This window comes from Bos taurus, chromosome 20, assembly GCF_002263795.3.
Source record: "Bos taurus isolate L1 Dominette 01449 registration number 42190680 breed Hereford chromosome 20, ARS-UCD2.0, whole genome shotgun sequence".
NCBI classification, from domain to species: domain Eukaryota; kingdom Metazoa; phylum Chordata; class Mammalia; order Artiodactyla; family Bovidae; genus Bos; species Bos taurus.
The window spans coordinates 1,556,832-1,570,813 of record NC_037347.1 but is presented as its reverse complement, the minus strand read 5'-3'; the positions used below and the strand labels follow the sequence as shown (position 1 = coordinate 1,570,813).

Sequence of the window (13,982 nt, the reverse complement as noted above, 5' to 3'; positions counted from 1 at the left end):
CTACTATCCATCGGTGCTTAAGAGCGTGAGCTCTGAAATGAAAGCCTGAATCTGAATGAAGATCTGCAACTTCTGAGTGATCTTTGACAGGTTAGTGCATTTCTCTAAGCCTCAGTTTTCTTATTTGTAAAATGTGAGCAATAATAATGTCTGTCTCATAGGCGTAAATTAGATGAGAAATTCAGTTTGTACAGTGCCTTGCATATGGTGTTAAAAAATTAGTAAATGCCATTCTGTCTTTTAAAACTCCATAATCATCATCATCATCAATCAGAGAAACTTAGGCATATTTCCCGTTTTACTTTCAGAACCTACAGATTTTGAATATTGTTTGTTTGTTTTCAGTGACATTTCAACTTATTTCCATAACAACAAAGCAAATGACACATTCTTCAAATTCAACATAATGGAAGTTTATTGATGTTTTAGCCTCACCCACAATCAAAAGGGAAGAAAACTTATAAACTCCCCTCAATGGGACAGCCTTACTTCAGAAAACAGAGCCCCTTTTAACACCAACCTGTCTCTAGAGCAGACCCAAAGGAAGGACCATCTCCCTGCAAAGTGGCACTTTTGAAAATACCATCTTAAGTCCTTATAATGCCCCCTTCGTACCCTAAAAACAAAGGACCCGGATGGGTCAGGATCACTTTCAGTGGAGTTGTCTCAAGAGAAACTGCTGCATGGCTCTGGGCGCACCCCACTCTGTAGGTGGGAGATTCCAAACCCTTCATGCAGAGCTCTTTGCAGCTGAACCAAGGCCAAGCTGACACATGTGCCACCTTAGAAAGAAATATTTTTAAGTGAGAAGAGCAAATCTCAGAATAGTATGTACAGCGTAGTCCCATATTTTAAAAAACACTGACGTAAGAGCCAGGTCTTACCTTAAGGAGCTTAAGCTATGTCAACTTCCTCCTCATCCATCCCCCTTGTTCCATTTTACTCGTAAGTGAAATTCAAAAGTTCCTTGGAAACCCTGTCTAGACACCCCATTATCTTCACCACTAAGACTGAGCTTCCGTGGCCTGTGCAAGTGTGTGGATCAGGAAATGGAAGGGAACCTTCCCTGGTGTTCTGGAAAAGAAGAGTCAGGGGGCAAATAACTGAGTACGGAGAAGACATTCCCTCTGAAGGGCTTATAAAGAGAGTCTAGGTGGCCCAGTGGTTGAGAACCTTCCTTCCAGTGCAGAGTATGAGGGTTTGATCCCTGTTCGAGTAGCTGGGATCCCACGCGCTGTGGGGCAAATAAGCCCATACGCTGCGACCACCGAGCTGCGCACCACAACAATTCCTCGGGCTGCAACCAACACCCGAAACAGCCAAAAACTAATGAAGTTAATTAACTTAATATTAAGTAATAAAATATTTTTTAAAACAAGAGTCTCAGTAAGCTGGGCTACCCCCAAGGAACATCCCCCGCCACAGTGTAAACAATCAGGAGGTAGAGGGTGTTTTTCAGAGGTGGCCGTTGCTGCCTTCCGGGTGGGTGCATGGTATGGCTCTTACCCCAAAACCAAATCCAAGCATAGGGGTGTCATCCAGAAGATTCATTCAGAGACAATGGGTGCATCTGGCGTCTTGTTCTCCAGCTCCATGGCTATTCATGCAGAGGACTGGCTGACCTTTGGGTTTGTTTGTTCAAAAAGACAAAAAATTGCAAAGAGACCACCCCAAATCCCTTCTACCCTCAGCCTTGTTTAAGCTGGGGAAGGGGAAGGAGGAGAGGAAAATTAAAGTGGACATGGTATTAGAGTCTTATGAGATGTTGTTAAATATCAAGAAAGATGTCAACCAAATATAATTGAAGGAAGTGATGGGAGAAAAATAACACTCTGTATTTATGTTTATTCCCCCATGAGGAGTTCTGACTGCTCAGTAAACAGTTACATGTGTTTTCCACATCTGAGAGCAGGACGTAGAATGTTTATGCTGCCTCTGGGTAGAAAAGGCAGCCTGAAAGATGTAATGTGGACAAAGAAATAAACATTAGGAAGTCTAAGGCTCAGCAATGGGTGCCCTTCTGAAATGTCTGAGTTTTTAATCACAAAAAAATATTATCTAAAAGGAAATACTAAAAATATTAGTGTTCTAGTGAAAGGAAATTCATTCATGCCTAAGGTTTCAGCTCACATTTTCTTTCCTCCATTCATCTGACTGCATAAGTTCAGTACACAGGCGAAAAGGACATCAGAGGGCCAGCTTCTGGGTTCCTGGAGCCAAATTCCTAAGATACATATACACCTGCCAATCTCAGTTTAATTCTGTATAATGAGGGTTGGGGGGAGAGATGGAATCCAACACAAAGCACCTAGAAGCCAAGCATGGGGCTAGACAGCTTCTCCACTTTTCTTATTTTATCCTCATAGCAAATCCAGGAGCAAGGTGATGATACTCCATTTTGCAGGTTGAGAAAACTGAGGTCTACCTCCCTAAGATTACTCAGCAAGCAGATAAATGAAGCAGAGAATAACTTTTTGATTCAAAAGTCCACGCTTTCTCTATGTTTGCATCTCTATGCCTGCCCTGCAAGTAGGTTCATCTGTACCATTTTTCTAGACACAGAGCGAGGAAGGAGAGCGTGGGGTGAACTGGAAGAGTGGCACTGACATGTACACCCTACTGTGTGTGAAACAGACCGCTAGTGGGAAGCTGCTGCACAGCACAGGGGGCTCAGCTCAGTGCCCTGTGACGACCGAGAAGAGTGGGACTGCAGCGGGTGGGAGGGAGGTTCAGGAGTGAAGGGACAGCTGTAAATCTATGGCCGATTCACTTTGTTACACAGCAGAAACTAATGCAACATTGTAAAGCAACTGTACTTCAATTAAAAAAAATTAAAGTCCAAGGTGAAAAAACAGCCTTCAGAATGGGAGAAAATAATAGCAAATGAAGCAACTGACAAACAACTAATCTCAAAAATATACAAGCAACTCCTGCAGCTCAATTCCAGGAAAATAAACAACCCAATCAAAAAATGGGCCAAAGAACTAAATGGACATTTCTCCAAAGAAGACATACAGATGGCTAACAAACACATGAAAAGATGCTCAACATCACTCATTATCAGAGAAATGCAAATCAAAACCACAATGAGGTTCCATTTCACGCCAGTCAGAATGGCTGCTATCCAAAAGTCTACAAGCAATAAATGCTGGAGAGGGTGTGGAGAAAAGGGAACCCTCTTACACTGTTGGTGGGAATGCAGACTAGTACAGCCACTATGGAGAACAGTGTGGAGATTCCTGAAAAAACCGGAAACAGAACTGCCATACGACCCAGCAATCCCACTGCTGGGCATACACACAGAGGAAACCAGAATTGAAAGAGACACGTGTACCCCAGTGTTCATCGCAGCACTGTTTATAATAGCCAGGACATGGAAGCACCCTAGATGTCCATCAGCAGATGAATGGATAAGAAAGCTGAGGTACAAATACACAATGGAGTACTACTCAGGCATTAAAAAGAATACATTTGAATCAGTTCTAATGAGATAGATGAAACTGGAGGCTATTATACAGAGTGAAGTAAGCCAGAAAGAAAAACACCAATACAATATACTAACGCATATATATGGAATTTAGAAAGATGGTAACGACAACCCTGTATGCGAGACAGCAAAAGAGACACAGATGTATAGAACAGTCTTTTGGACTCTGTGGGAGAGGGAGGGGGGAATGATTTGGGAGAATGGAATTAAAACATGTATAATATCATACAAGAAATGAATCGCCAGTCCAGGTTCGATGCAGGATACAGGAAGCTTGGGGCTGGTGCACTGGGATGACCCAGAGGGATGGTATGGGGAGGGAGGTGGGAGGGGGGTTCAGGATGGGGAACACATGTATACCCGTGGCAGATTCATGTTGATGTATGGCAAAACCAATACAATATTGTAAATTAAAAAAAAAAAATAATAATAATAAAAAAATACATGACAAAAAAAAAAAAATTAAAGTCCATACTCTTTCTACTTCTTTTCTTTTTTTTGGAGGAGAAGGGAGATTTAAAAATTACCGAAAAATACAAAATAAAAATATTCACATTTCTATCACCTAGAATGAATCATTGTGATATCTAGAGAAATACACTTTGACTCTTCAAGATTATATTTATTCTATTCCATTCCCCTCTAAACTTCTCAATTTTATTAGTTTTTTTTGTTGTTGTTGGGGGGGGCAGTTACATTTTACAGTTTTCTAACAATGACATTCTTTTTGACAGTCATAAATAGTATATCTTTTAATATTAATTTTGATTAATCAATTCACTTGGACTCAATGCTTGCCAGTATTTCCTCCTATGGCAGCTTTTCAATTTCTATATTTTAACATTTTGATTCCTCTCTCAATTGGCTGGATTTTATTTTTTGAGTAAGGTTTCTATAAGCGGGTTACATGGGCACACCCATATATTTTCTACTGACTCATTTTGACTAATTTTTGACTAACACTGTGGTTTTCACTTTTTTTATATATATTTGCAGAGAGGAACAGTTTTCAATTGGAATCAAAAGCAGAACTCCCCATTCTGCAAAAAAAGACAAGACCAGGCCTGATCTCCAAGCCCTTAGCCATCTAAGGCCCTCAGGGACTCTTGGGATCCTATAAATTCCAGTTTGAAAACTCCTTATGGGTATCAGTGCACTCATGCTAAATCCTAATCATTTTCATACCAATTCTCAGATATCTGGAATCAATCTAACAGACTTCCAAATACTGTATTTTCAAAGTATTCATGAACTGGCAATCATTTGCTGACTTAACATGCCCAGATCTTTCCAGAAAATTACTGTGGCTGCTTATTAAAAAGACACATTAAAATAAGGCTGATCAATCAAAGTTTTAATGAGAAACCAAAACCCAAAAGTTTAGGAACAAGGAGATTAATCCCCAAAACAAAGGTGGGTTGAGTCAGAAAGTGCAGCCTTTTTGACCATCAAGCTCCAGGCCAGGCAAAAGTAAAGAAACGCTCTGATTATGTGCAAACTGTGTGGTCAATTTACTGCCCTGAAGCACTTTCTCCAGGAAAACTACATGAACACAAGAGAAACACACTCATCTAAATTTCAAAATGTAGGATGTAGAAAACATTCTGAGGCTGTTTCACTTCTTAGAAGGCAGGCGATGGAGGAAAGGGAGCTCGTCTTGACAGGAGTGGAGAGAACAGCCCCTGACTCGTGATGTGATGCTGGGTGAGTCATTTCTCTTCCCTGAGCCTTGCTCCCTCACCTGCAAAGCTAAGGTCTCTGCCTGTTTCTCAGGATTAGCACTCAGTAGCACAAAAGTGACACTGAGAGGAGTCCGTTTGCCTGCTGCCTTTACTTTTACTCCTTGCCCTTGGTAGATTAACTCAGAGTTTGCTCATCTGCCACTAAGCAGAAATGCATTTGTAAAACATAGGGTTGTGCTGTGGGAAAGGGGAAGGGTGTTTGTAATCAGATCTCCACCCATCTCCCCTAGCCCCACTCAATCTGCATGTAAAATGGAATCAGATTGGGAACTTTAGAGGCCTGAACACTGGAAAGTTCATAATATCTAAAACAACAATGGTACCAAAGAGTACGTGTTAGGAAGCTGAGCAAAATTCTCATTCCCACAATGACTCCTGTAAAGTTGCTCTGACATAGCAAACTCTTTCTCCCTCCAAAAAAAGTTTTGTTTGTTTGCTTATTTTGGTTTGCATGTGTGTGTTTGTGTGTGCACATGCATGTGTGCAAGAGTACATGCACCCCTACACGAATATGCAGGGTTGCCTTGTTAATCACATACAGCTAATCTTTGGCTGAAGATGCTACCTATCCTACGGGTTGCTATGAGGAGTAACTAGCCTAACATGTAATGGGAATAGTACAGTTCCACCTATGAGGTGAGAACCCACAGCTGGCCAGGTCTGTAGGCAGCCTCCTTTCCTCTGACCCTCTATTTTCACTTGAGGGGGCCTCGTTAACAGAAGCACACCTGCTTGGTGCCCACCCTTCACCCCCACCCCAGCATGGGACAGCCTAACCTAAGGGATTAGCTGGGAAACAGGGACGTAGCCGACTCTGCCCTTCCTTCTCTGTGCTCCGCCTGGACACAGGAAGGACACACGGTACACCCTCCACACAGCAGGATTATAGGCAGGCCCACGTGGTGGGGGGTCTGGGGAGATCCACCATGGTCCAGCTGGGCAGTGAGGACCAGGAGAGCCTGCCTGAATATAGCTATCGTATTCGTAAGTTCATTCAACTCTCACACCCATGCCGTGGTCTCTATGTCAATGTTATCAGTGACACAGTTGATACATTGATTTCTAACGGTCTGCCTCACGAGTCCAAGGCCATTAACCTTAGTGCAAAGTTTACAAAGTACCCACTACCACCAATAACACCACCATGATACTGTGGTTACAGCCCAACAGACACTTGGCTTCACGAGAGACAGCACCTCTGTGCGAAGAAAGAGATGCTACCTTGCCTAAGACAGGGCTCCCAGCTGGAAGAAGGGAGTGAACACTGCTCCCTGACCCAAAGCTGGGCACCACAGTCCTCCTGAATCAGGGTTATAATTTTCCAGACCTTTCAAAACCCTGATAATGCTGATTTCTTTATAATGGTGTTAAAACTAATAAAGAAGCGTATCCAGAAGGCGTCACAGTCCCCCAACAGCCCCATGGCGCAGCAAAAAGCACAACAAATGTCAAGCCACACAGTCAGGGCTTTGCTTCCCAGTATACATTCCTACAATAACAAAACACTGTCTTTAGTAAATTTGAAAGGCTAATATCAGCAAAATGTATTTAAACAGACCACGCAGAACTGCAAGTTCCAAGAGAAGGCCGGAGCGGCTGGCTATGTCCTGGGGGTGTCCCAACACCTTTAGCCAAGCTCCTGGCTTCCCAGGATCACCTGGGCCAGTGACTCACCTCCACAGGTCTCCTGTATTCGTACCACATCACCAATCTGCAGGGAGAGTTGGGAGGTCCCGCTCCCTTGGAAGTTGTATATGGCTGTGAAATGCAAGAGAGGACCAGTGAGACCTCTGGATACCAAGAATCTCTGCACCTTCCTTTCTTGACTTTATCTGATGCCCATGAAGCCCTCAAGCGCTGAACAAAACCAGCGTACAAACCACCTCTTGCCACAGGAATGCAGGCCCAGTCTGGCTCCCAAAGGCCTCTGCTCATTAGTCAAACACAGCCTCTCCCTTGCCAGGCTCTGCGCCCCAGCCTGGTGATAGGAATGGTGTTTATGTCATCTCCCGTGCTTGATTTTCCACGGTCCCGTGCTCTGCCATCCCCTTGTTCCATTCTCACAGCAATCCTGTGAGGTGTAAACTGTGATCCCATTTTGCACATGAGGAAATGGAGGTGCTGAGAGGTTAAACAATTTGGCCAAAGTCATTAGGTTAAGAAGTGACAGGAAAATCAGTATCTAACATCTCTATTTTCAGCTGCTATCATGGGCTACTTGCTGCTCCCGTTACTCCATCCCTGGTGACAGCAGCCTAAAATACCAGTCTTTCCTCCACTCGAAGACCACCCAGTCTTCACTGTCTAAGAAAGCCGTATCTTTCTCCTACCCAGCTCTAGACAACCTGTGTTCCTCTATCTTAAAATGCCTGTTTCTTGGCCTTTCCCAAAGCTTATCTTTCAGGCAAGTTCTGTTTTCGCCATGAGGCCCTCCTTGACTTCTCCAAGCCGCACTAACCACCCATCCTCATCTCCTAATAGTTGGTAGGATTCTTATGAGTACTTAACATTCAAGAGTGTACTCTGATTTCCCATTTACACTGCCAGTTTCTGGGGAGCAGCAGTTGGCTATGAAAATACCCAGAGTCCCCCCTGTGCTATCAGAGGCCTCTGCTAATCCCTGGGAATGTGAGATTACACTCTATCATTACAGTGCCTAGCCCTTGCTCAGCATAACTTAAGTGAGGATCAGGCCACAACCTTAACGTAGAGATGAAGCTTGTTCAAGGAATACCCAACTTGGGAGGTCTTCAGGAAGAGAACACAGTGATATTTGATTTGACACATGAATCAACACACATGTGGTTTGATTTAAGGAAAGACCCTCAGGAGGATGGATGATTTGAACCTACAAGGTTGTCCTCATTCATACAGGCAGCAGGTATTCAGTGTCTACAGTATGCCAGTATGATCTTGCTCTTTTGGTGAAAACACAAATAAACATAAGGTTATAAAAAATGACACATGTGATGGAAGAGACAAATACGGCCACCTGGTAGGTGACTTTCCAGGTGATACAGTTGGTAAAGAATCCACCTGCCAATGCAGGAGATCTAAGAATCACAGTTTCGATCCCTGGGTTGGGAAGATCCCCTGGAGTAGGAAATGGCAACCCATTCCAGTATTCTTGTCTGGAAAATTCCAGGGGTAGAGGAGCCTGGTGGGCTACAGTCCACGGAACCATGGGTTGCAAAGAGTTGGACACGTCTGAGCACACACACACATGAGAGAGAATAATGGGGGGGCATCAACTTTTCCTGGGATAGTTAGTGAAGGTTACTCCCTGAGCTGATTATAGATGGAGGAGTCAAACGAGTCGGCTATGGGGACAACGAGCAGAAGGGCATTTCAAGAAGAGGAAATGGTGTGTTCAAAGGCCCTGAGTGAGGAAGATACCTGGCACAGAGAGCATAAGGGAAACTGCCATGTGTGGAGTATGCTGAGAGAGGAGGGAGAGATGCAGACAGGCTGGAGAGGCAAGAATCGGGTCACGGAGGACTTCCTGAGGAGTTTAGGCTTTATTCCAAGACAACAGGAAACTGAATAGATTTTACTCAGCTACTTGATAATAGATTTATTCAGATACAGTTTGTCCACTTAAAGTATGTAACTCAAAGATTTACTCACAAGTTGTGAAACCATCACTAAGATTAATTTTAGAACATTCTCAACACCTCAAAAGGTTCCCCCAGCCACAAGTAGCCACTCATCTACTCTGTCTCTGTAGATTTGTCCATTCTAGATATTTCATATAATATATGGTCTTTTGCAACTGGCTTCTTCTGCTTAGCAAAAGGTTTTAAAGATTCATCCATGTTATAGCAACTCTCATTACTTCATTCATTTTTGCTGCTGAATAATACCCCATTGTATAGAGACATCTGAGGATGGAAGGCTGAAAGGGAGTGATGTAATTCCATAACACCGACTATCACTCTGGCTTCCATGTAGAGAGTGGATAGAGAGAGGCAGAGTGGATGTGAGGAAGCCCATGAACAGACCCTTGCTTTGTCTTTCTAATCCCAGAGGTCTCTGGACCAAGGAGAGACAATGCTGTTGAGCCATGTGACAAAACAGAAGACCGACTGAACTGAACGAGGAGAATCCTGAGTCCTCTTGGCAGTCTTATCATTGACTCAGTCCATTCCCTCTCCCTTTGGCCCTCAGTCTCTCCTTACCTGTCAACAAATTGCATTCAAAAACTACCTCTTAGAGCCAAATCAGCAAAATACGGTGAAGCAGGGAACTGCAAGAACAGGTGCTTGCAATGAAAAATCTGGCAAAAATGGTCAGAACCAACTTTATCAGAACCCTGAAAAACAGTCAGGAGTTTACAGCAACCAGGCAAATGCTTACTCAAGAAAAAGGAAGCTGAAACCTGGTAATGTCTTGTAGCAATTTACCTTATCCTTATCCCATTCTCTTTTCCCCATCTTTTGTTGTGGCAGTCTTGAAGATGGTATTCTATGTTCATGGTGTGGATTCCCAAGGCTGGAGGGACCAGAGCAGACCTTGTCCCAAGAAATTGTAGTTGTTTGTTTTGATCTGTCTGTAGGCTTCCTGAAGGACTAAAGCCTTGAGTTTGCCTTTATTTCCCTGATTTGGGACTATCCTAAGGCGGAGATTCAGATGACACCACCCTTATGGCAGAAAGTGAAGAGGAACTAAAGAGCCTTTTGATGAAAGTGAAAGAGGAGAGTGAAAAAGTTGGCTTAAAGCTCAACATTCAGAAAACTAAGATCATGGCATCTGTTCCCATCACTTCATGGGAAATAGATGGGGAAACAGTGGAAACAGTGTCAGACTTTATTTTTTTGGGCTCCAAAATCACTTCAGATGGTGACTGCAGCCATGAAATTAAAAGACGCTTACTCCTTGGAAGGAAAGTTATGACCAAGCTAGATAGCATATTCAAAAGCAGAGACATTACTTTACCAACAAAGGTCCGTCTAGTCAAGGCTATGGTTTTTCCTGTGGTCATGTATGGATGTGAGAGTTGGACTGTGAAGAAAGCTGAGCACTGAAGAATTGATGCTTTTGAACTGTGGTGTTGGAGAAGACTCTTGAGAGTCCCTTGGACTGCAAGGAGATACAACCAGTCCATTCTAAGGGAGATCAGCCCTGGGTGTTCATTGGAAGGAATGATGCTAAAGCTGAAACTCCAATAGTTTGACCACTCATGCCAAGAGTTGACTCATTGGAAAAGACTCTGATGCTGGGAGGGATTGAGGGCAGGAGGAGAAGGGGACGACAGAGGATGAGATGGCTGGATGGCATCACCGACTCGATGGACGTGAGTCTGAATGAACTCTGGGAGTTGGTGATGGACAGGGAGGCCTGGTGTGCTGGAATTCATGGGGTCGCAAACAGTCGGACACGACTAAGTGACTGAACTGAACTGAAGGTGGAGATGCAGCCATGCAAAGGGGATTAATCAAAAACATTAATTCAAAAGAACTACCTGCTGCTGTACAGGGCAAAGAATATAAGCTGGGGCAAATGATAATCCTACCTCTAAGCCCGGGAGGAAAGGCTTAGAATTGAAATGCTTTGGAGAATAAGAGCTTTGAAGAGTACCATATATCACTAGGGATCTAGAAGACCATGTAGAGTTGGACACATGTTGAGAAAGGGTCTGAGAAAGCCCACATCTCAGCTCTGGTTGACTGTCAAGCTCCATGCAGGCAGGAAATGCAGGCTAAGGCAAAGTTGTAACTGGGCTGGCCAAGTGTTGAAGGTATGTCCAAACACCCACATACAGCTGCAAAGAGTAGATTGTTTTCTCTCAATTCCGGGCATTTAGAGACTTCTGTGACCACATGCAACAAACAACATGGTCAACAAAATGTTTTAGAAAAGTCACTAATCAAACCAACTGCTACAATCTGTATGAAGGAGTGACACCAAGCCCTGGTAAGGAGGGAGACTCTGACGTCCAAGCTAGCACATCATAATATTCAAGATATCCAGTTTTCAACACAAAATTTTGAGGATTGTAAGAAACAAGAAAGTACAGTCCATCACAGAGAAAAAAAGGAAATTAATAAAAACTGTCCTGAAGAAGGATAGACAATGGACTTAGGAGACAAAGACTTTCAATCAATTATTTTAAATATGCTCAAGGAGCTAAAGAAAACTGTGGACAAGGAACTAAAGGAAACCAGAAAAATAATGTCTCCAAAAATGGAGAATATTGTTAAAGAGAGACAAATTATAAAAAGGAATCAAAATAAATCCTTTGCCCAAAATGAAACTTGAGAGGACTCTCAGGGGATTCAGAGTTCTCTTCTCCTGCATAAAGATGCCCTGTTTCTCCATTTGCCTCCATACTTGGCCTGACTTCGAGCCCTGCCCCCAAACAGGCTGTTGGCATTTGGACGCTACAGCTTGCTGATGCCCTAACTCTGCAGATTCCCCGCTTCCTGAAGCCTCCAGCCCGAGGTCTGGCTGACGACACACCTGACGTGGGGCTGGGCAGGGCCACAGAGGTAAGAGGTTTCTAACAGAGGAAAACCATCCACAATGCGTTTACCTCTGGAGCACTAGTAAAGTAGGCCTGTCCATCAGACATTTGAAGTTCAGAGCAAGGCTCTTATTTTGTTCCCAGACTGTAGCCTTCCCAACTTTCCTTAGGACTCTCTTCCTCCAACTCTGCCCAGCTCTGTCAGGTGAGAGGCTTAAGAAGGTATCTTGGACAGATCTTGAAACCTGATATTCAACGTGAAGGTCTGTATTCATCCCAAAGACTCACATTATAAGAAAATGAAAGTAACTGACATTGCCATTTAATTTATAAATGTATTTCTGCCTTTGCATGAGGACCTCTGTTCTCAAGGCTCCATTTGGGGAAAAGAAGACATTACTTGTCGACAAAGGAAGTGGCTTTGCATACCAATACCCAATTCTGTTAAGTTTTCTAAATGACTAACAGGAAACTTTGAACCAGAATGCCACCCTTTGCTGAAGTTTTATTGCTTATCTATGAATCTCATTTGAGTTGTTTCTGACCAGTGTCAGAGCAGGTCATCTATTTCACCACTCCTGCAGGTCTAACCACTCTCAAGTTCTGAGTGAGCGATGGAAAAGGCAGAAAAACAGGAGGAACCTACAGGAATAAATAAGAAGTAAAAATCACTGAAGTCATAGCCCTCCCCACTCTGGCCATGTCCATCCATGAAAGATAAACAAGTGGTGAAAAGATTTCCATAGACACCTATCTCAGCTTCCCCTTTTTGATGAAGTTTCTGTGCCTAGGAGAATATTGGTACAACCCAACAAAGGATTTGACCTTTCCCTGTATTACAATACTATACTCAGCAGCTAAGGCAGCAGCTGGTTACTGACGAGCCTAACGAGACCAAACTACTCATGGCTGAGGATCAAAGGGGTATTTCGAGCACTAGGGCCATCTAAGGTCATCGAACCCAATGAGGATATTCATGCTGGAAATCCTAGATTGTCAAGCCAGGGGGAGCAGCTACTTTAAGACAGGTGGGACTTCCAACAACCCTGGAAATCAAATCCACCTTTTAGCTACAGATTTAACTTAAATGTATTGAAATAGGCTGCTCATCAGGGGCCTAAATCAAGAGATTAAGGAAAAAGTAAGCATACACTGTTACAGCATGTAGTTCACATAAATGGACAGAGAGGGGTCTCTGTGCTTCCTACAGTGTTAGGAGATAAGTACAATATTTCACTTGGATTTATAGATGAGGAAACTGAAGTAGAGAGAGAGTAAACAACTTATTCTTTCATCTCTAACTAGTAAGTTGCTGTTGTTTAGTTGCTAGATCATGTCCGACTCTTTCACAACCCCATCGACTGTAGCCCACCAGGCTCCTATGTCCATGGAATTTTCCAGGCAAGAATACTGGAATGAGTTGCCAGTTCCTTCTTTAGGGGAGTTTCCCGACCCAGGGATCAAACCTGTGTCTCCTGCATTGGCAGGCGAATTCTTTACCACTGAGTCACCAAGGAAGCCCAACTAATAAGTTAAACAGAATTACCCAGAAATCTGGACTGTTTCCACCTCATATACAGCTTGGCCCCTCCCCTCACAATGGTGCTTACTTACACGTTACGTACCAAGCACATGGTATTTTTCAACAAATATTCACTCAATACCTACTGCATGCCAGAGACTGCTCTGGCTATTTGGGTTACAGTGACAAATAAGACAGACAAAATTCCTTATGTATTACTTGTATTAGCTCATTTAATCTTCACAGTAACCCTTCAATGTACTACCCTCCATGTAACATATGAGAAACTGAAAAAAAGATTAAGGAACTTGCCCATGGCGTGTGTGTATGAGTACATATGTCTATGTGTGTATATCTATAAACATAGATATACATATATATGTGTGTGTGTGTGTGTGTGTGTGTGTATATATATATATATATATATATATACATACACACTAGACTTGTTAATTTCCTGTCTTCTTCAACCTCAGCCAGGGTGGAGACTGAGCCTGTCTGGTGGCCAGTGAATTCCCAGTGCTGAGAACAGCATCTGACTCACAATTGAAGTTCAATCAATATTTACTGGACTTTAATAAATACTTGTTGAACTGAAGGAATACACTCATGCAGGGAAGGTATGTCTCGTCTCCTAAGTCTTTTCTTGCATTTCTTGACATTATTTAATGAGTTGCTGAGCCAGCTGGATTGCCAATTTTGATGGCAGCCATTGACTGCCCTGTGACCCTTCAGGATGGATTTGTACCTCATCACGACCCTGCCACT

General features: G+C 43.2%; 1 protein-coding gene across 2 annotated transcripts in view; it reads right to left on the bottom strand.

The window, feature by feature from the left end:
- DOCK2 (dedicator of cytokinesis 2) overlaps positions 1-13,982 on the bottom strand; it is a 457,600-nt gene that overhangs the window by 431,365 nt on the left and 12,253 nt on the right. The window contains exon 2 of one of the 2 annotated variants that reach the window (XM_024981420.2): positions 6,904-6,987. The exons of the other annotated variant lie outside the window; for it this stretch is intronic. Within the exon in view, the coding sequence (XP_024837188.1) occupies positions 6,904-6,987 (84 nt within the window). The remainder of the gene's footprint in view (positions 1-6,903; positions 6,988-13,982) is intronic. 2 annotated transcript variants of the gene reach the window in all.